The following is a 10,702-nucleotide window of genomic DNA, read 5'->3' on the forward strand; positions in this document are numbered from 1 at the left end:
GTGGCATCCTTGATCTTACAGGATGATGATATTTAATGAAAATAATTCTCAGTTGTTTAAAAACTATAAAGGGTGTTTTAAATTATCCCACCTCCTCCCTCTGTGACCTCCATGGATTAAAATTGCACCTTTTAATAAAAATCGACCAAAAGCATGTGATTAATTTTTGGATGTTAGCAAAATAGTCAGTGTCAACACCCCCTTAAAATACAGAATTATAACAAGGCTGCCTCTTGATCTTACGGCCGATATCCTCACTGCAAATGTCTGATTACAATGAGACTATTTGATGACCAGTTTAAAAATAAAATAAATGAACTAAATTCTAACATGGTTTTATGGACAGTTGATTCGAAATACGTAATTGAAAAATAAAAGGTTTTTAATAGTTATTTCTCGCATCGTATTATAAACAACTTTCCGCGGATATAGAATGTACAATTCTAGCCCCGAGGTGCCGAAGGCCCGGACTAAAAAGCTTGTTTTAATCTTATGATTTTACGTTTTTATATTCGTAGAAAGCTAGATATAAAACGATGCTATACATAGTTTTTTAGTATGGATGAGAACCGGTTCCCATCCAACAGATTCGAATGAATACGAGAAAAATAATTATTTTATTTTTAGAATATGCTAATATGGATATTTCTTGTAGCAGCAATTTTTTTGTCCCCTGTAGCTCAAGCATTTTCTCTCATTGATATTCAAAGGTTAGTTTTTTTTTATCAAATTTCGATCTCATTTAATCTTCTACTTTAGCTATTTGACCAAAACAAAAAAAAAGTAAAAAGACAGAGATAGAGATAAATATATTGATAAACAGATCTATAGTATAGATGTAGTATACTTGTGTGTTATAATCCATCATAATAACTTCATTTAAATAGGGTAGGGTTTCTAAAAGGCATTTTTGTTTTGAAAATTCAAACCTTGATAACTTTTTTATCTTAAGAGATTTTTTTGTCAAATAAAAAGGTTTTCTTTTCTTTTTACTATAAGTTACGTTATTATAGAAGATTCTTTTAAACCACATGCATTACAATTAAGAAATATGAAAAAATGACAAATTGCAGTATTCTAAAAATGCTTGTGTGAGAAGCCAAAAAGCATTTCACCTTTAAAACTCATTAAAGTACTTTCTTAGACCTTTTTCTAAATAAATATTGAAATTTTAAGATTTTTTTATACAAAATAGATGATTTATTTTAATTTTTCTTGATCAACATTTTTCACACAAGGCATTTTTGACACCATACACCTATCATAGAGGCCGCATTTTTAGAGATAATGAAAAACACCTTTTACAAGTTTGATGTGCTTTTGTACAGAGAACAAGGACATATTGTTATTTTTTCTGTATTCCTTCTGGTAGTTTCTGAAAATCGAAAAACTCAGTTTTTTCTGACTCACCCTGTATATACAGACAGCTACCTCCATTCCTTTTCAAAGACCTCTTTTGTCTGCTACTAAATTATTTTCTGCTACTTGCTAATATAAGCGACGCCATTAGTTGATTTTCAATGACCCAATAGAAAAGTTACACAAGGTGGTTGCGATGGGGAGATACATTATTTGACCCTTTCTCCCACAAGTGTTTTACTCTAATGATAGATAGATACAGATAAAGTAGATGCATAGATGTATATTATATATATAGATAAATGGAAAGAGAGAGAAAGAGATAAATTAAGAGAAAAAATAGAAAGATTGATAGAAAAAAAAGAGAGAAAGTGAAAAGGAGAGATAGAAAAAAGAAAGAAAGAAAGAAAGAAAGAAAGAGAGAAAGAGAAAAGGAGAGATAGAAAGAAAGAAAGAGAGAAAGAGAAAAGGAGAGATAGAAAGAAAGAAAGAAAGAAAGAGAGAAAGAGAAAAGGAGAGATAGAAAGAAAGAAAGAGAGAAAAAGAAAAGGAGAGATAGAAAGAAAGAAAGAAAGAGAGAAAGAGAAAAGGAGAGATAGATAGAAAGAAAGAAAGAGAGAAAGAGAAAAGGAGAGATAGATAGAAAGAATGAATAAATAGATAGATAGAGATATAGATAGATAGAGATAGATAGATAGATAGAGAGAGATAGAGAGAGTTAGAAAGAGAGAGACAGAGAGAGAGACAGAGAGAGACAGAGAGAGAGAAAGAAAGAGAGAAAGAGATAGAGAAAAGGAGAGATAGATAGAAAGAAAGACAGATAAATAGCTAGATAGAGATAGATAGATAGAGAGAGATAGATAGATAGATAGAGAGAGAGAGACAGAGACAGACAGATTTTTTTAAAAATTAATTAAACAAGTTGATGTTATTTAGGTTTATTTTATTGTAATGTTAAAAAAAGGAAGACGAAAAAATCCGCTCAAAAAATCAGCATGTGATGTCATAAAAATGAGGAATTATCCATCTCTTTTTTAGGGGTTTTCTTTCCCACTCCTCCTCTACTCATCCCTCATTTTTTGACGTCAGAATTTTTTTTTTGAGGGACTTTCTTCGTCTTCCTTTCAAATTCAACTTGAAAGATATTTTTGTTACAGATTTTGTGCTCAGAATAACTGTGAAGAATTTTCTCGACAAAGGTGACAAAATTATTTTGCATTGTCCAATCCCTTCATTTTGTAAACATAAAGAATAGATGTAAAATATAAGTTAAGACTCTAGGGGCTAGGTCTCGCTTCGGGAACTAGACCTCCACGCACCTTGAAACATACATGCAATACTAATGATTGCGTTGTAAAGCGTCCATTCACCCATCAGACAACCAACTCTCTGAGATGCACGACCTTTGTCTGAGAAGTCCCAACTGTGCATGGTAGCGAGTTGCGCCTGTTTTGGGCCAAGGCATTCCCCCCACTCTAACTGACATAGTAGCAGTGGGAACCATTTTTAACGTCTTTAGTTATGACGCGGTGTCGGACCGAGATTCGAACCTATCACCTTCCCGACGACGAGCGGATGCGCTACGTGTTAAGCCACGGTCGCGGGTATATACGTGGATATCATCACAGGGGGAAAATTGTGGTCAAATTAGGTTGCTATTTTCCCTTTCATTTTTTGGTCAGTTTGTTCATCCAGCAGGAGGGGGTGGGGAGGTGGGGAAAATTGTTATACCAGCCTACTACAAAGTTTAATTTGTTAGAGAACATGAAAATCTGGTGTAAGATCCAAGTAATAATAAATCCATTAAAACAAGGATGACAGCACCTATAAAAGCGAAGCTCATTAAATTAAGTGGTTACACAAACATTAACAAATTTAGAGTAACATAGCTTAATATTAAACATTGAATATTCCGTATTTTTCTATTCCTAATATACGAAAATACATAATGCTTAATTAATACGATACACTTACATTTTAAGACTTAATTATAGGGATGCTTCACTTAAAAGAATATGTCACGATATAATCATTTTGAAAAAAATCAAGTAAATAGGATAATTGTATCAAATATAATCATGAAGATTGACATACTGACTTTATGGTAATGATTATAAATTTTCTACGCTCTCTAAATCACGATGTCAAATTTGAAAAAAGGGAAATTCTGAAATGCCTGTGCCAACTCTTGATGTATGAAAGCTTTGCTTTTAATAATTTTATATACTAAAATATAAATCATACTCTTATTTAATCAAGTATATAATTTTGTAAAGTTTTGATATAATTGCTTAAGTTAATGTAAGTTCTAAATATAGGTTCAATTAAATAAGATTTGGTATTCTTGGCTAAATTTATTCTGCACAAAAAGTTATAAACTGAAAGTTTATGACTCTCAATTATAAATCAAAAGTGAAATTTGTATATTTTTCTTTTAATATTTATACATGTTTTATATCAACATAAGAATGTATTTTAGTTATAATTGTTTGTTTGTCCTCTAAGATCTCTCTAACCACTGAATTTATTTAATTTTTATTATAGGAAAACTTCCCATAGGTTCTAGGACAGTCTTTGGCTTTGTTATTTAAAGATTTAATGCTTAGAATGGCTTTATGCTATTATTCTGGCCTTTTTAAAATCTAAAATCTTTTGTTATTTAGAGGAATTCCATGGGGCTTGCTGCCCCTTTTGGTTCCAGAATCACGTCCACACCCCCTTCATCCCCCCACATCTCATCATCGTTTACTAGAACAGGTAAAAAATAGCTGGTAATAAATCACTGTTTATATTTTATCTGAATTTCCATTTATTTCTATATATCATATCAACATCTTTATTTGAATTTTATAATAAATTGATAGATATTTATAACAATATTTCGTGAATTCCTAATATTCATCTATCTTTCTAATTTGTATGAGTACTAAGCTATATAAGTTGGAAAGAATTTTAATGTATTAATAGATTTGAAATTTGCTTAAAATTTTAAGGATTTTTTATAAAATTAGTTTTTGTATAATTCTTTATCTAAAAGCGCAAATACAATTTAGTTAATTAATTTTGACATCTGTGATTAGTGGGTTGAAAACAATCTGCGCTCTGATTGGAGAAGCTTAAGTGTTGTACATCATTCAACAAATTAGAGCGCAGTTAGTTTCCAATCCACCTATCCTATTGGTCAAAATTAATTAACCTAAATTGTATTTACGCTTTTAAATAAAGAATTATATAAAAAAACGATTTTTATAAAAAAAAATCCTTACAATTTATGCAGATTTCAAATCTATTATATACAATAAAATTCTTTCCAACTTATATAGCTTAATGAGTACTCTATGTCCCAGTTTGTCCGTGTGTCTGTCTGTCCATCCATGAATTGTTTGTTGTCAGCTGTGTTGGAAGTCGGTAAAAGTGATATTAAAAGAAATAGGGAAGAAAATTAGATTTGAAAATTTCAAGTTCAATTTTCATCCCCTAGGAGTTACCGCATAATCATGACAAGAAAAGCAAATATTATTTATTTAAAATTTTTAACAAGTTTGCTTTTATAAAGTTCTTCATAAAACCACTCCTGAAGTGAGTTGATTCATGGCCATTTTTATCAGTTGCTTTGCTAAGGTCACGGAAATTCAGTCTTAAATAAATCATATTTAGAGAGGTTTTATGAAAGTCAAAGCACCTTCGAACGCACTGTGTAACATTTGCCCCCTTTTTTTTTCGACACTTTTATAAGCTTCGCCATAAGTGATTATATATTGATATCAAATTTGTTTATTGGCTAGGAGGAGGATACACTGGCTATTAACCCTAGTCATGACACGACATCCTTTATACCTGGAGGCCAACACCGAGCAGCACATTCCACCAGATACCCCTCTGTTACACATCTTTTTAAGAGAGAGGTAATAGTTGTTTATCGCATCGTATTATAGACAGCTTTCCGCGAATATTAAAATGCAAATAATAAGATTGAAACCAGTTTTGTTAGCCCCGAAGTGCCAAAGGGCCAGGCTAACAAAATTTATATTATTTATTTTTTATTTTTATCTTAATAGTCGTAGAAAATTGTCTGTAATACAATACTTTCCTTGATTTTTAAGTATAGCTGAGAACTGGTTCTGATCCAGCGAACATTAATCATTTTCGAACCCATACTATAATAGTTATTTCTCGTATCGTATTATAAACGGCTTTCCGCGGATATAGAATGTACAATTATAAGATTAAAACTATTTTTTAGCCCCGTGGTGCCGAAGGCACCGGCTAAAAAAACTAGTTTTAATCTTATGATTGTACATTTCTATATTCGTAGAAAACTGGACATAATACGATGCTAGACATAGTTTTTTCGTATGGATGAGAACCGGTTCCTATCCACCGGATTCGAATGAATACGAGAAACATCATTCTAGCATTTTACAAATAAAATTGCATGAAACCATTTCACAAGATGTATGAAGATAGTTTAGTCCTTGATTAGCATGATGTAGAGAGACGTACAAAAAACTAACTACTTTTTTTTTAAAGCGAAGCTTTTCTATAATTAGGGTCGGTCCGTCCGTACGTCCATAACGGATAGCATTTTTCGTTAATTTAGGCATGTTAGAATTGTCCTATGGATTTCAAATTTTGCATGGTGATTCCTTTAGTAGTAAGGTACGATTTAGAAAGCGTTGCAACTCTATAATCATTACTAAAATGTCAGTTCGTCCATTTTAAACATGTTGATTTTTTTTACTTTTTTTTAACAACAAATTTTTATGTGATCTAATCATCGGATTGATCTGATTTTTGGTGTATTGATTCCTGGGACAACAAAGTATAATTTAATAAGAGATGCAACTCTATAATAAAGTCCTAAATGTTAGTATGTCCATAAACATTATCCTGTATCAAGCAGTTTTTCAACAAATTTACTCACAATTTTGCTTCGAATCTTATACTTTTATATTCTGATTATTCAGTTCTGACACTATACAAGTGTTAATGTCCGTTTGTCCTACCGTTTCATTGCTTCGCTTTTATGGATGTTGTCATCCTTGTTTATAATAAGTTTAATTATAGAATGAAGCAACCAAACCCAAGTTCCCGCTGTTTTCTGGAATGTTTAAGAAGCGAGAGGTAAAGCATTTTCTCGAATTCATTCGAATCCGGTGGATAGGAACCGGTTCTCATCCATACGAAAAAACTATGTCTAGCATCGTATTATATCTAGCTTTCTACGAATACAAAAATTAACAATCATAAGATTAAAACCAGATTTTTTAGCCCCGAATTGCCGAAGGCACCGGCTAAAAAACTTGTTTTAATCTTATAATTGTACATTCTATATCCGTGGAAATCTGTTTATAATACGATGCGAGAAATAACTATTAAATCAAGAGTGAGCGAAATAAGTCTAAATAATATTTTTGGGGTAGATAATAAGGTCGTCATTACTACTTATCGGTTTGCTAAAATTCACTGAAAGATTTCGTGATTTTTGAATTAATTTACTTGTTGGTAGTCTTAGAAGCTGATTTAAATTAATTTTAACTAATAACAGCAAAAAAATTTATTAGAATAAGATGAAATTTAAGATAAGAGTAATAGAAAGATAAAGAAAAAAAGGAATTTAAAGCCGGGTTATAAATAATAAGGCAATGGCAGATAAATTGATGTACATTCCTAGTAATAATACCCTAAATTACCCCTTCTGTAGATTACAACTAGTGGTTGAAACATCTTAATGTTCCCTCACCCCCTGAATTTAAAGAAAAATATAAATAGTAACATAAAGAATAAGAGAATAGTAATAGAAAAAGTTACATAAATATCAGGGAGTAAGGGAGGGGACAATGGATCAAATATTCAATTTTTAAGAGTCTCAGACTTTGGGTACAGGCTTAAAGGGAATGTGCAAGAATTTAGCAGTTTTTGACTGACTTTGGGTACTAGCGCACAAAATGCCGCTAACTCGTTTGTTAGTTTTGAATATTGCAGACAAGTATCAATAAACTTAATTTGTTATGATGTGGCTGTTTTTTAAAAAATTTTTTCTCTCCAGAAAATATCATTTCATAATAATTTCTTTCAGCAAATACTCCTAAATTGAATTAATTGCCCATTGTCCCCTTCCTTACTCCCTGCATAAATATATAGAAAGAGTAATAGAAAAATAGAGTAATAGTAATAGTAATAGTAATGGTAATTAGTAAAATAACAAAAAGTAATAGTAATAGTAATAGTAATGGTAAGAGTAAAATAACAAAAAGTAATAAGAGTGTATTTATACAAGATACAGAACTAAACTGAGAGCAGTTTTACAAACAAAAAGAAGGACAGAAAAGTTTTTAAATTGTTTGTCTTAGAGATTAATCTAGCTACAATGTAAAACAGTGGTATTAAAAAATCTTTCATAAGATATGTGTTAAAATCAAAAGCATTGTAACAAAATAATATTATATTTTTTTATTTTTTAGAGTGATCCATCAAAGCCAAAATTTCCTCTATTTTCTGGCATGTTTAGGAAAAGAGAGGTACAATTTTGAACATGTTATAATTATCCTATAGATTTTAAAAAATTTTCTGATGATTCCTGCGATATCTAATCGTTACCAGAAAGTCCGTAAGTCCACTTAAAACAATCTATTTTTAAATTTTGACAATAATTTTATTTGTTAATATCTGTTATTTGTTGTAATGATTTTTAGGACAACAATGTATAATATCATAAGCAAAGCTTCTCTATAATCAAAACCTAAAAATTTAAGTATATTCTCAAACATATCCGGTATTTAAGCAATTCTGTATAATTTATTTAAAATTTTGTTGTGTGAAAAGTTGGCTTTTAAACCACAAATGTTTTTTGAATAAATGTTCAAGTATAAATGTATGACCCAGGCAACTACCTGGTTCCAGTGGTTAAAACTTTTTTCGTCTACTATTTTGTAGCGACTTGGCTGTGTAAATATTTCGGACGCTATAGGCTGATTTTCAAAGACCCAATTTAAAGTCGGCGCAGCGTCCCAGTTTTTTAACCTCTGCCCCCTCTATTCTTTTACTTTAATTCTTGTAGGATGAGGCTAAACGACGACCCTACCCTTTGTTCAGTGGAATCTATATGACTAACAAGCTAAACAATGATCAAGGAGGTATGCTTTCAACCAAGGCACGGCTACCGCGCCTCAGCCTCGGGAAAAACAAACTTTTACAATGCTAAAATTCAGCTGGAAGTCTGAAGCTTCTAACTATTTCAAACAATAGTATATAAACAATAAATACTTAGATATATTTGATGCTTATTCGCGGCTGACGCACGACTGCCAAGCCCTACTTTCAAACCTCTAAATAAAAATAAAAGAAATGCTATTTGTATGTAAGATGAGATGCCAAACCGGACGTTTAGAATTGTCCAAAGAAGTTTTACATTGGAAACAAAATTGCCCACTTCACATGTCCCTTCCCAACTGTAGGTACCCCAACCTAGACCAAGAAGCTAGTGGCAAAGTCACTTATTTTTGAAAGTAAATTAAAATTAAACACTTTTCAAACTTGCTCTAAAGTTATGTCTATTGTTTCATTGGTCAGGGGAAAAGGTTTGATTTTCTCTACTAGACTGCTAAAAGACATAGACAGCTAAATTTTTTATTAGAGTCAAACATCTCAGTATTTAACCTTTTTTTTGATCCGCATATCGGTAATGCTATGAGAGACATTAAATGTTTAGAGAGAAAGTCTTTGTAATATAAAATATTGGATCTACTGCAGTTCATGGTAAAATACTGCTGGTAACGAATATTATCAAAAATCTATGAATTTTAAAGGCTGCTAGCTGCCAAACGGCTGAACGTACAGATCATGCCCGCACACTGTTTTAAGCAGCATAAGAAGGCCTACAAAAAATCTGGAATAAATAGCCATAAATCAATAATGCATAATTATCTCGCAGTGCAGAGAAATGCGCGAAAAAGGCATATTTTACGCGTTTTTTCTTCAGTGAAGCATTCCCTGTGCATCATTGAATCTTGGCTATTCCAGATTGTTTGTAGGCCTTCTTATTCCGCTTAAAATGGTTCAGCCGTTTGGCAGCTAGCAGCCTTTAAAGTTCATAGATTTTTGGAAATATTCGTTATCAGCAATATTTTGCCGTGAACTGCAGTAAATCCAAATTATTTTTCTATCGTAGTAAAGTGTTTTTTTGATATCCATTTCAATTTTTAAGATGTGATTCTACACAAGAGAAGTAGTTCCCCAAGCGAAGAAAACTTTATTCCATACCTTCAACACGGGGATGAGGTAAACATATTTATTAATAGTACAAATCTTAATGAAACTTGATTAAAATATATAGAATATAAGCATATTAGATCCCTGATAATTTCAGCCATCTATCCTAAATAGGAATAGAGAAAATCACAAAAACTTAAAAATCTAGGAATCGATCTAGCACCCCAATTAATAGAAGAATCTTAATAAAAATTGGCGAAAATGTGTGAAAAGCAAAATTAATTGATTAAATTTTAGCCCACTATCTTGAAAAACGGTTGATAAAATCACCAAAACTTAAAAATCTAGAAATCGATCTAGTACCCCAAATAAGAGACAGGTAAAAAAACAATTTATAGATTAGATGGGCATATGTCAAAGGAATCTTCACTAAAAATTTCAGATGTCCATCTTGATTAGGAGCCGAGAAAATCACGTTTCCTCCATAGCATTACGGACTGACGGACAGTCAAAGTGGTTTATAGAGTAGCTTCGCTACTTAATAATTGACGGGTGGAGTAATTGTTTTCTATTGGCAATTTTTCATTGAAGGGTTTTATCTTTCCCCCCCCCCCCCAATAGTTATGAACCTTCACACAGGACCTATGGGAAGCTAAATTGTATAGGAGAACCATATCGGTCCCGCGGTTATCGAGATCCTTCAGTACAGAAAGACATCTTGTTACTTTATATAATAGGATAATAATCTTTCAACATGTCGTCGAAACTGATTAATATCCACTGGATTAGAACCGGCTCCGAGCCATACTGAATAATCATGTATAACATCGTATTACAGACAATTATCCACAAATATCAAAATAAAATCATAAAATTTATACCAGTTTTGTTAGCTTGGGACTTTTGCCAATCAGGGCTAGCAAATCTTGTTTTAATCTTACAATTTTTAACTTTAATATTCGCGGAAAGCTGTCTGTAATACAATGCGATTAATAACTAATCTATTTAGAGGGAAGATGATGTGATGGCTGAGGGAGATGACCAATCATACAGGAAAATAATCTGTCATAATATATTAACTATTAAAGGGACAGTGAACGAAAAAATTTCTTATCAGATTATCAAACCTTAA

The 10,702-nt window shown here is 31.7% G+C and overlaps 1 protein-coding gene across 1 annotated transcript; it reads left to right on the plus strand.

Annotated features, from left to right (window-relative positions):
- Window positions 1–628: 628 nt before the first annotated feature.
- On the plus strand, window positions 629–10,702 carry LOC145330370 (uncharacterized). The gene is made up of 9 exons (XM_080175008.1): window positions 629–710; window positions 2,517–2,558; window positions 4,023–4,116; window positions 5,145–5,264; window positions 6,427–6,483; window positions 7,824–7,880; window positions 8,420–8,495; window positions 9,566–9,639; window positions 10,580–10,702. Exons 1-9 carry the CDS (start codon window positions 631–633, stop codon window positions 10,700–10,702), a joined length of 723 nt encoding a protein of 240 aa, XP_080031134.1. The 5' UTR covers window positions 629–630.

The sequence above is a fragment of the Acartia tonsa genome, chromosome 10, assembly GCF_053477335.1.
Source record: "Acartia tonsa isolate MP-2025a chromosome 10, ASM5347733v1, whole genome shotgun sequence".
Taxonomy (NCBI): Eukaryota; Metazoa; Arthropoda; class Copepoda; order Calanoida; family Acartiidae; genus Acartia; species Acartia tonsa.